The 20181-nt window shown below is 42.2% G+C and overlaps 1 protein-coding gene across 2 annotated transcripts in view; it reads right to left on the bottom strand.

The window, feature by feature from the left end:
* Positions 1–2669: 2669 nt before the first annotated feature.
* Positions 2670–20181, bottom strand: part of SLC16A10 (solute carrier family 16 member 10) — a 124851-nt gene continuing 107339 nt past the window's right edge. For both annotated transcript variants that reach the window (XM_046004445.1, XM_046004443.1), the window contains 4 exons: positions 18117–18260; positions 7735–7963; positions 3917–5136; positions 2670–3672 (listed from right to left, as the gene is read on the bottom strand). In XM_046004445.1, the coding sequence (XP_045860401.1) occupies positions 4904–5136; positions 7735–7963; positions 18117–18260 (606 nt within the window). In that variant the 3' untranslated portion in view covers positions 2670–3672; positions 3917–4903. The remainder of the gene's footprint in view (positions 3673–3916; positions 5137–7734; positions 7964–18116; positions 18261–20181) is intronic.

The following is a 20181-nucleotide window of genomic DNA, read 5'->3' on the forward strand; positions in this document are numbered from 1 at the left end:
AAAGTCTAACACAGATTCATTAGGAACCACACGTGAGGGGCACGCTACATTCCAAAGCATCCTCCACAACGTGCTCTCGGGCTAAGATCTAGCAAAACTTTAAGAGAATATGAAAATCAAAGTAAAAAAGTATGCCCTCTGAAAATTCTCATGTTAAGAATTTGACAGTCTTTTCTCTGAAAGCATTACCTTAAACCTTAAAAATTTAAGTAAAGTTTTAGATATTAGTACAAAAGATGCCAGTCATATGAACTTCTTTCCCAGATTTTAATCACATAATTAATGTTTTCAATGTAGACCAATAGAACTCTAAGTTCAAGGCTGAGAGCAAGCCGTTCACCAGGTTACATGACGTGGCATGGGCTTCCATTCTCTGAAGCCATAGGTACCAGTAAGTAGGGCTGCTAAGCAGCCAGTAGAACTAAGCAAGGAGGCTAATGAACTCAGCAGGTTTTTGAAGGATGGGGTAGTAAAGAGAAAAAGAATGATAAGGAGAAAGAGAACAGGAAGAGCAAGCAGAGTGAAGAAAGAATGGGAAAGTGAACTACCAGGAACCCCCCTCGGTGCCACCCGCTGGACGTGGCCTGCCCCTGTTCACTGCATTTTCTATTCAGTTTTCTCTTGATTTAACAGCAACAGTCATCCGGACATAAAGTGGTTTATAAATAACAAAAGTAAAAATTAAAACCTGTGTTTACTTTACAACTAATTGTACATTTACTTTAAGGAATACTATGTAGCCATCAAAACCCACAAAAATCTTGCCATTTGCAATGATGTGGATGGAACTAGAGGGTATTATGCTGAGTGAAATAAGTCAGAGAAAGACAATTATCCTAAGATCTCTCTGATAGGAGGAATTTGAGAGGCAGGACGGGGGGTCGTGGTAGGAAGGGAGGGAAAAAAATGAAATAAGATGGGACCGGGGAGGGAGACAAACCATAGACAAACCATAAGAGACTCTTAATTTCAGGAAACAAATTAGGGGTGCTGGAGGGGAGGGAAGGGATGGAGTGACTGGGTGATGGACGTTGGGGAGGGTATGGGCTATGGTGAGTGCTGTGAATTGTGTAAGACTGATGATTCGCAGACCTGTACCCCCTGAAGCAAGCAATACATTATATGTTAATACAGTTTTTTTTTTTAAGTGTAGAAAGTTGAAGCTAACAGAGTTATAGTTTGCTTCATACTTGGGCAGAGCCTACGGGATGGGATCTTCTGCAAACACATATAAAAAAGTACTGTGGATCTGGAAGTACAAATTAAGTCCTGCTTCTGTTTCTGACTAGAATTTGAAGCCTAATGCAAGCTTATGTGACCTCAAGTGGACATTACAAGTATCTTAGTAGGACGTAAGCAAAGGATTGCAACTGTGATCAAAGAAATTTATAAATCTGGGTGGTTTATTATTACTGAAATGGATGGAAACCAAGAGTATCTATTGCTTTAACTAAAATGTTTCTGGAAGATCCATGGGTATCTGTTACAATAGTATCTGATTCAGAGTCTCTGTAAGGAGGAATAATTGCTCCCCTTATATTGTTGGCCTCAAATGCTAGAACCTTTTGAATGTGAGAATTTGCTGAGTTTTATCAGAATTAGGATGATGAGATAGAAAGCAGAGTTCTGACTCTACTGTTTTCCTCTCAATTGCATGGATTGAACAAAAACATTTAGGCCCACCAGGTCACTCTATTGCAATAAAGTTAACACTGTTCAGAAATTAGAAAGGATTCACTTGGAAAGATTAGGGTAACGTTTCTTATTCTAAAACACAAATCCTTATGAATATTAGTATTTTTCATTTATAAGTTTGCAGAACTTCCAGAACTTCAGACTTCTAGAGCTTTTTGTACCAAACATGTTATGAAATACAATTTTATAGAATTTAGCATCTTTTGTACTTTTTAACTTTATGTTATTACAGCAAAGAACTCTCCATAACAGTCTATTGTAGGAGAGATTTTTCAGTGTCATAGGACTGTTTAATTCATTCCATCTGACTGAAAACTGCATATGTGTAATTTAATACATGAACACAATATTCTAAGAGATCTTAGATTCTGAGATCTAAGTTTTACTATAAATACTTCAGCGACTTCGCTTTTTTTTTTTTTTTTTTTTTTAAGTAGGCTCCACATTACTACTCACAACCCTGAGAGGTCACTACCTGAGCTGAGATCAAGAGTCCGAGGTTTAACCAACTGAGCCATCCAGGTGCCCCACTTTGTTCTTTTGTTATGGAACCTAACCTTTGAGTTTCAGATTATTACTTTTTTTTCCTTTCTAAAATCAGTCAAATTTTGAAAGGGAAAACATTTTGGAGTTCTCTACCGAGTTAATTTTCTCTTTTAGAATTCTTTCCGTAAAATTGGCAGGGGTAGGGACAAGTCTTAGGAGTCTATGCTAAAGCTATTAAAATTTTTTTTTTATATAATGGCAGGTTTGATGATTGGTCTTAGCTGTATGTTTTTCTGATCTCAAAAGCACTGATAATAATGAGGAAGCAATTTTTATATAACTAGGCATGAATAATTGAAGAACCCAATAATATATTGTCATTTCTAAGCCTTTTTTTTTTCTTTTTCTTTTTCTTTTTTTAGAGCATGGGTGCTTGGGTGGCGAGGGGCAGAGGGAGAGAGAAAATCTCAAGCAGACTCCATGCCCAGCACGGAGCCTGATGCGGGGCTTGAATTCATGACCCTGAGATGAAATCAAGAGTTTGTCACTTAACTGACTGAGCCACCCAGGTGCCCCTCTAAGTCATTTTCTAAAAACTTAAGAATATAAAAGGGGAGAACGGTCAAAATATAGTTGTTTTTTAAACAACATAACCTTCCAAAAAGACAAATTACCCAAGTTTCCTAAATATGAAATATAGAAGTAGTAAAAGTTACAACCATGTGTATGTCATAGTAAACTGCTGAATGTCTTCACAATCAAAAATCATTTAAAATCCTATTAAAAATAAATTGCACATTTAGCATTCCTACTTCGAACTTCTGGGTTTTCTAGCTGTTTTATTAACCACCTCACTTCTCTCTAGCCCCCTATGTGGCCTGCCCCGCCCATCAACAACTACAAATCCATATGTTTGTTCTTCAGGTTTCAGCTAAAGTCAAAGATTAGATGCTGGAAGAAAAAGTAGGGAGATAAGAGACTAAGTTTCTGTCCTTACAGAGAAGTTCAAAACAGATGGATCCTGGAGGTGCATTAGAAAAGACAGCATTCTTCCCAAGTTAACAAGCTACATTTGAGGAAGCTCTAATACACATTTATACTTAGGACTTAAATATACTTTGCATATTAACTTTCAAAGACATAAATAAGAACCATTCAGGATGAGGAAAGTATTCCTATTTTTTTGTAGATGAGTTTTATTTTTGTAGATGAGTACAGGTCATGGCATGACTTTGGTTTTAATTTTAGGTCTTTAAAACATTAATACTTTAAAATATTAAAATTAAAAATTAAATTTAAATAATTTTAAATTTAAAAAATCTTAAAAATTAAAATTAAATATTAAAAATAATACATTTATGCAAGTGTCTCTGCATAACTGGTAATGTTAATGGGGAGTGTGCTGGGATAAATACCGACGAGTGCAAATTTTGCCAGAAAGTTTTGGAAATACAGAAGTTCTCTTTATAAGTGCTTTTAATCTTTCAAGACCTATTAATTTTTTTTTTTTTTTTTTTTTTTTAATATTTTTTTTTTTTTTTTTTTTAAGATTTTATTTATTTATTTGACAGAGAGAGATCACAAGTAGGCAGAGAGGCAGGCAGAGAGAGTGAGAGGGAAGCAGGCTCCCTGCCGAGCAGAGAGCCCGATGCGGGACTCGATCCCAGGACCCTGAGATCATGACCTGAGCCGAAGGCAGCGGCTTAAACCACTGAGCCACCCAGGCGCCCAAGACCTATTAATTTTATAAATGCATTTGAGCAACTGTTTCTATCAGAAATATTTTCTGCATGAGTACAAAGATTTTTTTTCCCCATCTGTACCTGAAACTGCCAACTTGATAACATGCTCAGTAAGACTCTGTGGAAATGTCACGTCCTAGTGCTAACAAATCCCGAAGTCAGAAAAATTCTACGTTAAAATGGTCAGAATCTCTTTCATTCATTCTATTTCACTTTATTGTTACACTTTAAACAAGTTCAGAAATTTGGGGGTTCCTGGCTACTTGAGTAAAACACACTGCAAACCGAAAAGGAACAAATGGAGGAGGAAGAAATGCCTGCCTCCCGAATTGCTCTGCCCTTATGACCAGGATCCCTTCTGTGTCGCGCACGAATCTGAACACAGTGCCACCATCTGCTCCTGGAAGCTCCCTGGCCAGTGGAGCAAGGCGGAATAACTTAATTTCAGATCTTATTTAACAGCAGGCAAGCAGCTTTAACACAGACTTGAGGTTTAGGTAGATCTGACATTACCTAGAATCCAGGCTTCAATCTTGTAAAAAGTTTCCCAGTAGAAGAAATTAAAACAGAGATACCGGAATTAAAAACATCACGTGAGACAAGAGACAGTATTTCCAGTCCTAACCAAATTGCAACCCTTTCATTATATCTTGAGGTATTTTTAAATATTTGTACAAGCCTATTAGCATTCACAGTTTTCCAGAGTTGCTTTTTACTGAGATAGCATCAATGCTCACAATATTTGACTTTCCGACGTAAGTTTTCATACGCGAGAGTCTCTGCCCCCACACTCATGGAAATACATCAGCTAGCTATTCAGTGGCAGAAAATGGTTCTTGTAGTAATAAGGGTTCCAGTTCCTCATTATTGTGCTATTCCTAGTATGTAATTAAAAAAATAAGAAATTTGCAATTTATATAAAAGGAAAACTTGCTTAAACTTCTGAAAGCAAGTTCAGTCTGGTGGAGGTATGTAAGACATTAAATAACAGAGTCAGATTCTTTCTTAAAGATTCCGGATGAGCTCGACAGCAGAGAGTTCTGATTCTCCAACATTTTCTCCATCTTTTCTCCTTCAGTGGTTTTATCAATCTCTCTTTGCTTCTTACTATGGATCCAGGGGATAAAACAAAGGACAGCACCTCCAATAAGGGGAGGGATTCCAGAGAGGTAGAATGCCACATCATAGGAGCCCAGCTTGTCACGAAGTAACCCTGGGAAGGGAAAAAACTGTCACTAAGAGAGAACAAGGTGGCTCCTAGGGGTCTCAGATCAGTCACACATTTCTTAGGAAATGGGTCTGAAGTATAAACCTTTTCTGATACGAGAATGGAAAAGATCTTAGATCTTTAATCTTGCCACAGACTACAGGTTTTTGGGTTTGCATACCAAGATATTACATGGAAAAAAATATTTGTAACCAAGCTTTGGCTTTTTCAAAACCATTCTGAGGCCTTTGGGGTACTGTGACCCAGGGTATAACAGTCCTTATTTCAGGGGAAGGTGGATAAACCACCACCCTGAAACCTCTCTCATACACACATACCCCACAATGTCTGTATTGCAAACTTTCTTGGGCCTACTTGCTTATGAAACAACATAAAACTATTTAAAATTAGGATTCAAGGGGCGCCTCGGTGGCTCTGTCAGTTAGGCATCTGCCTTTGGCTCAGGTCATGATCTTACGATCCCGAGATCAAGCCCCACGTGGGATCCCGGCTCAGTGGGGAATCTGCTTCTCCCTCAGCCTCTGCCTCTGCTCCTCCCCGCTCCCCTGCTTATGCTCTTTCTCTCTCTCTCTCCCTCCCTCAAATAAATAAACAAAATCTTTAAAAAGATAAAATTAGAATTCAAAATCATGAAAAATTATAGATCTGAGAGTTAAGATGAAGAAGTTAGATTATTAAATATATTTGTCAGCACATGGGAGTAAAACGTTTGGCAGTCTGATAGATCCTTGGGCCCTGCTTCTGAAAACTCCTATTCAGAATACTCCTTATTTCTAATTTCTCTAACAAAATCCAGGTTTTTTTTTTTAAGACTTTATTTCTTAGGTAATCTCTACATCCAACATGGGGCTCGAACTCCCAACCCTGAGATCAAGAGTCACAGGCTCTACCAACTGAGCCAGACATGTGCCCCACAAAACCCAGATTTTAAATCTTAGTGTTTTTAAACTTTTGTCAGTTTTAAAATAAAATATCAGTTATCTGAAATGTCCAGGGAACACAACGAATTGAGTATCTGGCTTTTTGAAATAAACTACCGAGAATTTGTCCAGTTAAGTACTGACACATTAAAAAAGTGTACATTTATTCTAGACCTAAAATATACAGATACAACTTTCGAGATTGTATTAGAAATTAGAAATGTATATTGTAAATAATATACAGATACAACGATATGCAGATACAATTTTCCTATCTTCTGAATCAGAATATTCTGTATGTAACTATAACTTTCCTCCTTCTGAGCACTAATTATCATGTTTGACTGTAATACTGTGACCCCTCAGAAACTCCTGGTGAATCAAGAGCTTTCAGCTGCCAGCGGCCGCCTATTCGGCCTACTTTGGAAGTTTCCGGTTATCTCCTGTTACTGGTCTGTTCTCAGTTATTTCTAGTTGCAAATAGCATTCCTACCAAAGTGCTGCTTATAATCTGTTGTAGACTTGGAAAACCTAAAAATCCAAGCTTGTGAGGTGTAAAAATAGTGGAAGTCGTGTATTACCTGGGGGACAGGGGAGGGGCCAGAGGGTCCTCCTGCGGGGAAACTGAGACCTTTAATGATTGTTTGCTTATTCATGCCTACGTTCCCAGTTGGCAAAGTTGCCAGATATGAGTGGTTCTGGATATGAGAGTGAGCTCTTGCTGAGCCCCTCACAGGCCGGACACAGATGACAATACATACAATTCAACTTTATCCTAGTTTTATCGAATCATAACCTAATAATTCACATGGGCACCCAAGTAATATTGAACACGAGGCAACTTTATACTATTCAGAAGATTTCTAAAGGTAAAATTCATAGAACATAAAATTAACCATTTCTGTGGCATTTACCACATTCACAATGTTGTACAACCACCATCTCTATCTAGTCCCAAAATATTTTTATCACACCAGAAGGAAATGCCATACCCATTAAGCAGTTAGTTATTCCCTAATCCCCCTTCCTTCCTGCCCCTGGAAACCACCAATCTGCTCTCTGCCTCTATGGAGTTACCTGTTCTGCATATTTCATGTAAATAAAATCTGACAGTATGTGACCTTTTGTATTTGGCTTCTTTCACTTCGCATAACGGTCACAAGGTTCGTCCCCCTGGTGGCATGTATTGATTGGTACAATACTTCCTTTTTATGGCTGAATGCTATCCCATTATATAGCTACAGACATTCTGTTCATCCATCTACTGATGGACACTTGAGTTATTTCCACTAAATGCTATTTTCCATTAATTATTTCTGGAGAGGATATGATCTCTTACACAAAACGTACATATTTAGAAATCTTTTAGAATCTTCATCTCTTTTTTAAAAGCAACTGTGTTTCCATTTTCCCAAAACATATACTAAATGAAATATAGGCATTGTGAAAGCTTGAAGCCCAGAAGCTTACAATTGAACATTTTATAGAGTATGTTATGTATCAATAAGGATAAGAGGGACTCCTCAGCAAACTTTTTCAACACGTCATCCAAGGCTGGTCTTATTAAAAATGTTATCAATAAGGCACACACAAAAGCAAAAGACCGGCAACCAAAAACTCACATTTTCCATATAGTAAATTACTGAAGAATCATCATATTTACCTGCAATAGGTGGGCCCACAGTCATGGGTAGAGACATGAATCCAAGTAGAAATCCAATTGCTTGAGAAACATCCTGGGCACCAACTAACTCAAAGGCAATGGGGGCCATAATGGAAATGAAGCATCCATCGAAGAGACCCAAGATGAGACAGACAGCAATGAGGGCCCCAAAGACCCTACATAGGGGAATCATCATGGACATCAGACCAATGAAGAGAAAGGAGATTACCTAGGACAAGACAGCACAATGTCAACTCTGCTCTCAGGAAAAGTGAATGTACAGTCACCAAACAACATGCTTAGGACTTTTGCCCAGCTATTGGTTAGTTGCCTCCCTGGCCCAATTCACCTTGATTTTATATATATAATCAACTCCCATAATCATCTCCCCCAACTTCCCCTAGCACTTTCTCAAATTTTCCATAAAGGAACAAGAATAAAATAAGTATTTTTATTACTTACTTTCCCTTCTAGCCTGTAAGTTCTTTGAAGTCAGAATTTGTACAAAAGTCATATTTGGAGTAGATAATCTAATGTTTAAGAATCTTACACCTGGTTGATGTGGCACCTGGATGACTCAGTGGGTTAAAGTCTCTGCCTTCAGCTCAGGTCATGATCCTGGTGGTCCTGGGATCGAGCCCTGCATCGGGTGCTCTGCTCAGCAGGGAGCCTGCTTCCCCCCTCTCTCTCTGCCTGCCTCTCTGCCTACCTGTGGCAGAGATTTAAATAAATAAGTAAATCTTAAAAAAAAAAAAAAAGAATCTTACACCTGGTTGATAATAAATGTTTGTTCTTTGAGAATCAGTTCAAATGCATTCATCAAATATCCGATTTTGAAGTTGTATATACCCTATTAGCTAGCATTAGTCTTCTGCAAAAGGAAAATATGCCAGCAAGCTCAGTATTTCACATCACACAGCTTCCAGCTTGGGGACTAGAATGACGTTAAGGTTTAGATATTTAAATAATTTAGAATACGTTGCCTGCCAATATTCCAGACATATTCCAAATATTCAGACCAAGTGAGATTAAAATAAGTATCTATGATTTGCTATGTATTACATAAATATGTACTGAATTTCGATTATTCAAATTCCAATTAAGTTTTGACTATCATAGGAAATATATGTAATATGCAAATGAAAACATAAACATATTCTACTAGAACATCCTGAGAGCTAAATTATGTAATCCGATTTTATTTGATAATGTAAATCAATGTGATTATTTAATGATATTTTCAAACACTGTCTTCTGGTAATACGGCACAGATATACCCTATTTAAGCACAGACTTAAGGCTGAGAAATAGTCTGAGCCATGGAACACTTTCATTTAATGGTAGAGTAGTTAACAGAACCAAACGCTCGATTCGCCTGCCATTGGGTAGCTTCTGTGCTCTGTGCTGTATACGGTGCCACGTGAATAAACCTTGGTTCCTTACCCTTGGGTTGTGGGGGGATGAACATGGAAAACGACTGCACATCGAGTGTTCTAGATATTCCACAGTTGTATAGTCCAAGTATGGTGGGTACACAAAAGGGAGCAGGCAATTCAGTAACTTTTTTAGGCAAAGAACTAAATGAAACTAGACAGTTCACCAGTCAGCAGAAGAGATGTTTCAAAAAGCATCAGCCTTTTTAGAAATATGCATAGGATAGCTGGATCATTTACTTAATGTTTATTAAATGCCAGGCACTTTTGGGGTGCCTGGGTGGCTCAGTGGGTTAAAGTCTCTGCCTTCAGCTCAGGTCATGATCCCAGGGTCCTAGGATCGAGCCCCGCATCAGGATTCCTGCTCAGTGGGGAGCCTGCTTCCTCCTCTCTCTCTGCCTGCCTCTCTGCCTACTTGTGATCTCTCTCTCTCAAATAAATAAATAAAATATTAAAAAAAAATAATGTCAGGCACTGTTTTTTTTTTTTTTCCCTTTTTATTTATTTTTTTTTTCAGCGTAACAGTATTCATTCTTTTTGCCCAACACCCAGTGCTCCATGCAAAACGTGCCCTCCCCATCACCCACCACCTGTTCCCCCAACCTCCCACCCCTGACCCTTCAAAACCCTCAGGTTGTTTTTCAGAGTCCATAGTCTCTTATGGTTCGCCTCCCCTCCCCAATGTCCATAGCCCGCTCCCCCCAAAAAAAATAATGTCAGGCACTGTTTTAACCATGCTAGCTAGTGATCTCCTAACAACTTCATGAGGTTGGTACGAGTGTGATGTCCATTTTACAGATGCAGAGTGATGCTGGGAGACATTTAGTAACGTGTCTACATGTGCCCATCGGGGAACCCCTGGTCTACGCAGGTGAGAGCAGCGAGCAGGCGGAACTCCTCCTGGGGGTACCTCCCACGACGAGGGAGCTGGGGAGGAAGGGAGAGACCATATAAAGCAGCCATCTGGGTCACCATCTTCTATTCTGCTTTTCCCACCTCCGGCCCACCAAGCTCAGTCACTCGGCTCAGGGCAGCCGCACACAAGCTCCTCCGCCGCCCAATTGCCTGTGGGGCTACGACGGACGCAGGAGGAAGAGCGGCAGTTGTACCAAGTTCTCCAGTGGACGCTAATGCAAGTGGTCCGCGGACCGCACGGTAAGAAACATGCTCTTGAAGCAAGTGGCAGACTCCAGGTTAGGTCTCTTTTTGGTATCATCATACCATACAGCTGAGTGCATTTTTCTTCTTCACTATTAAAACAGGACTTTATGGTATAATAATTTAAGACTCTGAGTTAGTTATTTGAAAATTAAGTCTGGCACTTCACTTTTTCTAAAGAACACCATCTCCCATTCTCCTGGGTTTTTTTCCCCCCACTTTCTTTGTTAAAGATTTTATTTACTCATTTGTGAGAGAGAGCAAGCAAGAGTGGGGGAGGGGCAGAAGGAGAAGAAAACGGAGAAGCAGGCTCCCCGCTGAGCAGGGAGCCTGCTGGGGTGCTCTTGACAGGAGCAGAAAGCAGAAACTTAACCGGAGGAGCCACCCAGGTGTTCCTTTTTATTTTCTACTTGAACACTTCCTCCAGCCCAATTCAATGAAAACACACGCATAATTTCTTTGCATGGGTAATTAGTGGGCTTATAGCCTGGTAGGTCAGAAAGAACTAAGGTTCAGAGGAACAAGACCAGGTTCCAGCTCTCTGTGACCTTGAACAAGTACTTCCCAATATTTCCCATCTACAGAAAAAGATCTAAAAATAAAATGTAGAAAGTAGTTCTGTAAGGGCCTATTTAGCCAGAGGGATTCCATCTTGGGTTAAACAGTGATTTTGTTGTTTATGCAGGAAAACTTAAACTGACCCTGCCCCCCCCCCCCCAACTGACTTAAAAGCAAGACCGGGAAACCAGTCCCAGGTAACAAAGCCCAAATACAAGGGTGGGTCAGGCCAGGTGGAGGTATCCAATCAGTGGGGGCGCATACTGTCTCCCTAGCTACCAAGCAGTGTGGGCCCCGCCTTTTAGGGCACCAATTCTGACCAAGGTGATAGGCTAGTTCAAATAGCTACTAGGGTAAATTGTAATTCAATTGGCCACCCGTGTGTGACCTAACATGACTGTGCGGCTTTCTCTGTATGTTGCAATCTCACTGGCCACCCGTGTGTGGCCAGGCCCAACCGCATGGCCCTTGCCCTTTAAAAGTTAGTGGGTAAGGCGGGGGGGGGAGGGCGAGGGGCAAGGTCACTCTCTCTGTAAGAGGCGCAGCCCCAAACGTTCAGTCTGATTCTTGATGCTTGGCGCGAAATAAAGCTTTGCTTGACCTTCGCTTTGTATCAGTCTCGCTCCTTTAATCATGGACCCATTATTGGGGGACATTTCGGTTTGAAATTCACAAGTACATAAAAATTTCAGGAGTATTATCAATGATAACCTAACCACACTTTAATAGTCTTAATTATATATATATTTTTTAACTCTGCCTACAAACATAAAAGGAGATAAACATGGAAAGTCATAACTTATCTATTATCACAAACTCCAGAGAATCCAGAATAAAATTTCTGGACACTATGGGGCCACATTCAATGAATTTAATTGGTCAAGCCACCGACTAAACATTCCCAACCATGCCACTGTAACTCTACGGGGTTTGCTTTTTTTTTTTTAATAAAGATTTTATTTATTCGTTTGTCAGAGAAAGAGCACAAGCAGGGGGGAGCAGCAGGCAGAGCAGGCAGAGAGAGAAGCAGACTCCCCGCTAAGCCCGATGCAGGACTGCATCCCAGGACCCTGGGACCACCACCCGAGCCAAAAGCAGGCACTTAATCAATTGAGCCACCCAGGCATCCCTAGGTTTGCTTTCAAGAATATTTTTTTCTTTGAGTATACTTCCTGATCTTTTACTATTTTGTTCAGTAAAAATCTCTCCCAAGATAAGAACCAGAGTGAATTATTGAAAGTCTAAGCACACCAAATCAATTGTGCTCAATATATGAATGCTTTCTCAGACAATTTATATAACTCGAGACCCTTTACTTCTAGTGGTTATCCTGATTTTTCTATACATTTTTGGCCCTTTCCAATTTTTGTTCTTTGGTTAGTTTTATAAAAAATAATTCACTTAAGAGTTTCAAGTTTAGGGGTGCCTGGGTGGCTCAGTGGGTTAAGCCACTGACCTTCGGCTCAGGTCATGATCTCAGGATCTGGGGATCGAGCCCCGTATTGGGCTCTTTGCTCAGCAGGGAGCCTGCTTTTCTCTCTCTCTCTCTCTGCCTGCCTCTCTGCCTACTTGTGATCTTTCTCTGTCAAATAAATAAATAAAATCTAAAAAAGAAAAAAGTTTCAAATTTAGTAGGAGTGTCTAGGCGGCTCAGTCAGTTAAGCATCTGACTCTTGATTTTGGCTCAAGTTATGATTTCAGGGTCATGAGATCCAGCCCTGGGTTGGCCTCTGCACTGGAACTGAAGTCTGCTTAAGGTTCTCTTTTTCCCTCTCCCTCTGCCCCTCCCCACCTCTCTTAAAAAAAAAACAAAACACGTTTCAAATTTATGTATATATTACTATATATTTGAACTTAACAATTTCTTAATACTTTACCTGACTACGAGTTCTCAGTTCAAACTGTATTAACTATATTCTCCCTTTTTAAATTACTTGACAATAACTATTATTAGTCAAAACTGTTAAGTTTTAATAAATAGAAATTGTTATTTAACAGTAAAGTTTCTTGGTTTTTTTTGTTAAGAATTGAGTTCATTGGCATTTACACATTTATCCTTTACTGTGTCTCAGAAAATAGCTACCGAACTGTTCATAGGGGATTTTCTGTACTTCATCACTTCCCCAAATAAATACTGATCCATACATCAAATATTGATTTGTAAATACTGGGCTCCGGTTTGAAAGATAAATAAATTTGGTATTACTACAGACTTCTTTCCCCTCCTCCAGCACAGCAGCTCTGGTTAGATTTAAATGAGGTTTTTTTTGTTTGTTTGTTTGTTTTAAGATTTCATTTATTTGACAGAGAGACACAGAGACAGAGGGAACACAAGCAGGGGGAGTGGGAGAGAGAGAAGCAGGCTTTCCTCGGAGCAGGGAGCCAGGTGTGGGGCTTAATCCCAGGACTCCTGGAATGATGACCTGAGCCTAAGGCAGATGGCTTAACTGAGTCTCCCAAGCGCCCCTAAATGAAGTATTCAGAGGTCCCTAACTCTCTGCTAGCCTCTGGCACAGATTTAATAAGGCACTGACGGTTGAGATGTCTTTCTTGCATTTGTTTTCTTAAAATCGCCCAAGGAAATATCTTCTGTCACAGATTATAGGTTCTATTACAGAACACCTTGCTTGAGTTTGTTTACATACTTAACAAAAAAATTGGGGTGGGTCTTTCTTTCCCTTTTTTTTTTCCTATTATCTTTCCCTATTTCTATCACCAAAAGAACATTCTTGGAGAAATGTCAGTTTAAATTTTGCTCAGGAATCTGAGTTCAAGAAGAAAAATGAGCTGCACCTGAATAAGCGGTAGGCATTTTCAGAGGCAGACACGCAACTGGCCCCGGTTAGAGTCAAGTGTTGCTCCTACGAATTTATTCAATATAAAGTTTCCAGACGTTTCCAGCTAGGAGCCCGGAGCAGAAAGCCTTTAACCATTATTATTCCGTATGACGCAGTTCAGTTATCTCTTTGCTCGGCATTTAAAGTGGTTAAGCTGAAAACAGGAAACCAGGGCCCTGACGGAGTTTACTTTCAGAACTCTGAAGCCGAGGTGTGAGACGGCCGAACCAGGAGTTGAGGAGTCTGTCTATCAGCAGAGGTCTCCGGGGCGCCTGGCCGGCTCACCTGGTGGCGCGTGCGACTCAGGGTTGTGAGTTCGAGCCCCATGTTGGGTGTACAGATAACTTTAAAAAAATTATAAGCAAAGATCTCTAGTTCAGGATAACCAAGGTCTCCTTTCTTGAGACCTGTTCCAAATCAGGATCTGCTTCAGTATTTGATAGAATATTAAAACATAATCAAAGGAAGGGTTTATTAATCACCCGCTCTGGGGAGATGCTTTACATGGTTGTCACCGTGACTCCTTACCGCAGCCCTCGGCCGGTTCTGGAGACAGCTGGTGACAAGAACTGGGGTGAACTCATGTCTCACTCCCGAGCCTGTGCTTTTCTGCTCTGCAGCCTCCCAGACCCAAGATGACCGTGACCAGAAATCAGACCACGTGGGAGGTTGTGAAGTGTGTTTCGTGCCCAGCTGCTAGGATATGGGGAGGGGAGAGAACTGTCACAGCCCCGTGTGGCTGGGCTATAACGGACAAAAGCAGGGAGTGGGTATGTCTGCCCCACCAATGACGAGAAGGTAAGGAAGGTGAGCAGTGGGAGCCTTCCAGCTCTCACAGGCCTGGCCAAGAGGCCGGCAGCCAGTGAGGGAAAGAAAGGGCAAAAAGCAAACAGGCAGAGCTGGAGTTGGTTACAACAAAGAACAGCCAAGAATCAAAAACCACGCTGAACGGTTGGGAGTTGGGCCGGGAAGCCAAGGAAAAGGAGAGACAGAGGAGGGGAGTGATGTAAAGGCGCGAGGCCAGGAGCCACAGCACACACTGAAGGCCTTCCTTCTCCTTCACAGGCCTCTCCGAAATGCAGTCCTCACCTGTGACTCAGCAGATACTACTGTGGAGAATGGATTACTGCTTCCATCTCAGGAATCTCTCCTCCACATACAACCGCAGTGACTTTAAAATGTGAGATCGGGGGGTGCCTGGGTGGCTCAGTTGAGGGTCTGCCTTCAGCTCAGATCATGATCCCAGGGTCCTGGGATTGAGTCCTATGTTGGGCTCCCTGCTCGGCCGGGAGCCTGCTTCTCCCTCTGTTCCCTCCCCTGGCTCATGCTCTCTCTCTCAAATACAGAAAGAAAATCTTTTAAAAAATAAAAAATAAAGTGTGAAATCAGGGGCACCTGACTCTTGATTTCGGCTCAGGTCATGATCTCAGGGTCGTGAGATCAAGCCCTGTGTCAGGCTCCATGCTCAGTGGGGTGTCTGCTTGAGATTCTTTCCCTCTCCTTCTCCCCCCCCAAATAAATACATCTTTTTAAAAAATGTGAAATCAAACCACATCATTCTCCAGCAAAGACTCACCACACTTATAGTAAAATCTCTTCATTTGGCTTTTAAGGTCCTAATAATGTGGCCCTTCCTAGTTTCCCAAACTCTTGCCATGGCACTCCCTGTCTTTTGAATTCTTCCTTTTTCCTGCCCCCAGTATTGCTCCAGGAACTCAGGGGCCATGCGTGTCTTGTGTGTATCACCCTGCCAGGGTCTAGGCTGGAGCACAGTAGACACAATCATTGCAAAGAATGAAGGAAGCGGAGAGTCTGTAATGCAGCAAGTGTCCATTAGAGGGTTCCCTTGACCCTGGAGAACAAGACCAACTGTCCTACAAGCAAGTTCACAGAAAAGGTCCTAATAAAAGGGGACTGATCATAATACAGTAAATGCTTTCAAAAGGTGCACTCTACCAAGTATGGACACTTCCTTCCACCACGTGACCTGACTCCTTTCTGCAGACAGCAGAAGGGAGCCACACACAGCCACCACCGTGAGGCCACCTCCCTGCTCCTCAGGGTTCACACCTCCAACACCGTCCTCAAAGGGTTGGGGTAAGGAGTACCAGAGACTGCACGTGGGGCACTGAGCTCATTGTCTGGCACATGGAAATAATACACGGCAGCTGCTGTTATTTCAAATCACTTAATGAAAGTTATTTTATCTGTAATAAATGCTTTTTCCAATCATTTTCCTGCATCCAAATCCCACTTAAGGCCCGGTTCAAATACTGCCTCCCATCTGTACAGTGAGGAGACATGCTCAGTTCCCTACTCCCAAACCGCCCCCCACCCCAGACTTCACCTTCCCTTCACAGCCAAGCTTTTGAGCAAAGTAGTCTATGTGGCCATTTATTCAGTGATTATGATCATTCTTCAGTACCTGCCACTGTGCTGAAACTCTGTTGCTAAATCCAATGAAAACCTTTTAGTCTTTTTTTTTTAAGATTTTATTTATTTATTTGAGAGAGAGAGCATGAGAGGGGAGAAAGTCAGAGGGGGAAGCAGACTCCTCATGGAGCTGGGAGCCCGATGCGGGACTCGATCCTGGGACTCTGGGATCATGACCTGAGCCGAAGGCAGTTGCCTAACCAACTGAGCCACCCAGATGCCAAAAACCTTTTAGGTTTGACGTGCTTGCCCTCTCACTAGCTGCTGACACTGCCAAGCACTCCTGTCTCTGAAAACACTTTGCGCCCTGCTTCCTTCCCACCAACCTGGCCACGCCTTTCATTCCCCGCTGCACACCCGGACCTCCACTCCCACACACAGCCCGCAAATGCCGAAGTCCCACAGGTTTCTTGACTCTCTCAGGAGCTCCAAACCCAGCCTTCCCACGAGCAGCACAAATTTAAAATGGCAAAAATGAACTCAGCATCTTACTGTTACTGAATCATTGATCTTAATGAAGCAGCACAAACATCCAGTCTGGGACTAGAACCACAAACCTCAGACCCCGCGGAGGGGGCTCCATCATCCCCAGGGTCCCGGCTTCACACCGCTTTACTGCAATGCTTCTGCCTTGGCTCCTCCTGCCTCGACGACTTCAATAGTCTCCAGCCAGTCCCTCTGCCTCCACTTTTTTTAAACAACAGCCTTATTGAGATAATAAATTCACCTACCATAAAATTCGCCCCTTTAAAGTCAATACTATGTGGGTTTTAGTTAACAAAGTTGTATCACCATCACTACTGCCTAATTTTAGAATATTTCTATCACCCCAGAAAGAGTTTCCATACCCTGTAGCACTTACTCCCCAGTGCCTCCTCCCCCGGCCCCAGCAACCACGAATCCGCTTTCTATCTCTGTGGCCCGCCTATTCGGGCTACGTCACAGAAAGGCAGCTATAGGGCACGCAGCCTTCCGGGGCTGTCGGAACCCCTGCCCCGCCTCCACTTCATTCCACTCTTCACTGGATTAAGCTTAATAAAATACAACTCATGCCATGTCGCTTCCTTGGTTAAAACCCTCTCATGGCTCCTGGTAGACGTCAGGACAGTGGTCATCCTCTTCCTCACCTGCCTCCTGCGTCTCCCTCCAGCCCGTCTACGCGCTCCCTTTATCCCCTTTATCTCTCCTTTCACCTAGCTTCCCAGACATAATATACCGTGTCACACCTCCACCTGTCTGCCCACGGGGTTTTGTCGGCTTGGAACGCACTTCTCTGCCTTATCTATCTGACTGCCACTCACGGCGGAACACCCCACCAGCCAGGAACCCTCACTAGCGACTCAGGTGGTGCCCATGTTTCTATGGCACCACCTAGCAGAGTCACTAATCGTCTGTGCCGCCACACCGTTTTATCTGTCTCCCCATGAGACCATTAGCTACTAACTGAGGGCACAGGTCCTGTTCCATGCTTCCTCTGCAGCATTTAGCACAGTGTCTGGCATGGAGGAGTCATTTAAGCACTTGTCACATGCGTGTCAGTATGATCCTGGAATCAGCATTAGTTTCGTGCACACCCCTCGACGCCCAGGAGGCAATGTGCAATAAAGAAGTTCAAAAGAAACACACACCCCTGAATTTCACAAGATATTGCAAAAGGCACATGACTATGAGAACTGTGCCAAAAATAAAACATTCTTCTTAGAAAAAGTAGTGGGCAAAAAACATTTGGATTTGGTAGAGTTCCGTGACAAAGCAAATAAGATTGTTGTTTGATCGTCAGTGTCCCATGTTGAAAACCCAAAACTCATTAGCGATTTTGCCCTTTGAAAAACTGCTGGTAGAAGTTAGGTTCCAGAAAATAGTTGTCATTTTTACAGATGAATTTAAGGAACTAAATACGTATAACGAGACATGAGGGGATAAAGATAATCTTGCCAGGGGCAAAAGTGGCTTGAGAAAGTACCTGAAGATAAACCTTCTTCACACCGGGCACGTAATCTGCAATCCGGCCAAAGAGCAGCCGTCCAACTCCTGAAGTGATGCCAATGCACATGAGAACCACCTCTTTGTTTTTTCCATCCTGAAATCTCTCGTTCACGTATTTCATCTGTGGGCCAAAGAGAAAAAAAGCAACACTAAATATGGTAGGAAAAATTGGCAAGTTTTGACACAAAATGCCTTTGCGTCTCCACAATGTTATAGACTCTCACCCCCTTCCAAATCCAAATATTCATAAAATTTCTTCTGTGCTAATCTTTCATCAGAACATATGAAGACAAGGCTAACGTGATTTAGCTTGCATAAAAGAAACAAGAATCCTCACGAGAGGTCTTTATTCAAAAATGGGTTACCAACATGCATTTCTTTTTCTTTTTTTTTTTTAAGATTTTATTTATTTATTTGACAGAGATCACAAGTAGGCAGAGAGGCAGGCAGAGAGAGAGGAGGAAGCAGGCTCCCTGCCAAGCAGAGAGCCCAATGCGGGGCTCGATCCCAGGACCCTGGGATCATGACCTGAGCCGAAGGCAGAGGCTTTAACCCACTGAGCCACCCAGGCGCTCCCCAACATGCATTTTCTAAGTTAACACGGAGCCACTAGCTAACGGAAGAGAACAGACTTTGAACGTGCCGGACAATCTTGCTCTGTCAGGGTCACCTAAGGACGCCATCATCTGCTCTCCTTAAAGGCAGTTTAAGGCAGTTTCACATCTTCTCGGAGAACCTGAACCAAATGGCCACCCCTGAAATAAGCTGTCCTGGAGCTTCCGGGATAAAGGCGTAAGGGTCCCTGGCTGTGCATCTGCCTGTCTGTGCGGCATCAGAACAGACAGAGACACAGAAGCAGTTGAACACAGCAGTTAGGAGAAAAGCCTCTTAAAGAGACTGCTTGGGTTCAAGTCTAGGGTCCATCCCTTATCAGCCTAGCGACCCTGAATAAGTTCTTAACCTCCAGGTCCTCAATTACCTTGACTATAATATGGAGATAGCAACAGACCTCAGGAGGGTGGTTTTGAGGATTAAAATAAAGTATCTGTGTAAAGAACTTAGAATATGCCTGACACAGTTAATAATGATAAGATATTAATTTTAGGGGGCTCCTGGGTGGCTCAGTGGGTCAAGCGTCTGTCTTTGGCTCAGGTCATGATCCCAGGGTCCTGGAATCAAGCCCCACAATGGGCTCCCTACTCAGCAGGAGCCTGCTTCTCCCCCTCCTTCTGGCTTGTACTCTCTCTCACTATCTCTGTCTCTCTCTCAAATAAATAAAATCTTAAAAAAAAAGATATTAATTTTAGGGTTTTTTTTAAAGGACCCTTTCCCTTAATTGACAGTGTGCCTAGAGCAGTGACTATAAAATGGCCACCTGACAATGTGTTGGGTTGGTTTTGTTTTTTTTTTTTAAGATTTATTTTTTTGACACAGAGAGAGCAAAGCAGGGGGAGTGAAGAGGAAGCCCGAGCCACCCAGACGCCCTGACAATGTTTTTAAAGGCAGTGTGACCAGGCAGGTGCTATCTTGGGTGACAAAACACGCAACTCAGCACCCACCAGCATGAGCTCTGCTCCACAGCCCCAAAGAGTCACCCTCTCTTAGCACTTCCATTCTCTCAATGAGCATCTGTGCTCACAGGAGAAAAAGCATGTCTGTCCTCCTACTGCTTTCTCTGAAACCACAGAGATGTTTTCACAAATCCAAACAATTGTTTGAAACAATCAGACTTACTGTTCCCTACACCAAACTTTGGCCTGAATTCCAGAAGCCTGCAAAGCAAATTACCCCAGCAAGTTCAACGGCCCAGTGTTTCCAGGTGGTCCCAGTAGCCTTCAGGGATGAATGAATGCCATCCCCTTAAGAGACTTCCATTTTGTATTTTTATGCCCACTTGGATAGGCCAACACCAGTGCATCTGCCTTTCCCTTTTCAAAACTGGTAACTCCCGTCCCCAACTTTTGTGTTTTCACATTGGTCCAGAACAATCCTTTCATCTCATCAATCCCTCATTCATCACTTGCCCACTGCCTACATTTGTA

The sequence above is a fragment of the Meles meles genome, chromosome 5 (assembly GCF_922984935.1).
Source record: "Meles meles chromosome 5, mMelMel3.1 paternal haplotype, whole genome shotgun sequence".
Lineage (NCBI taxonomy): Eukaryota > Metazoa > Chordata > Mammalia > Carnivora > Mustelidae > Meles > Meles meles.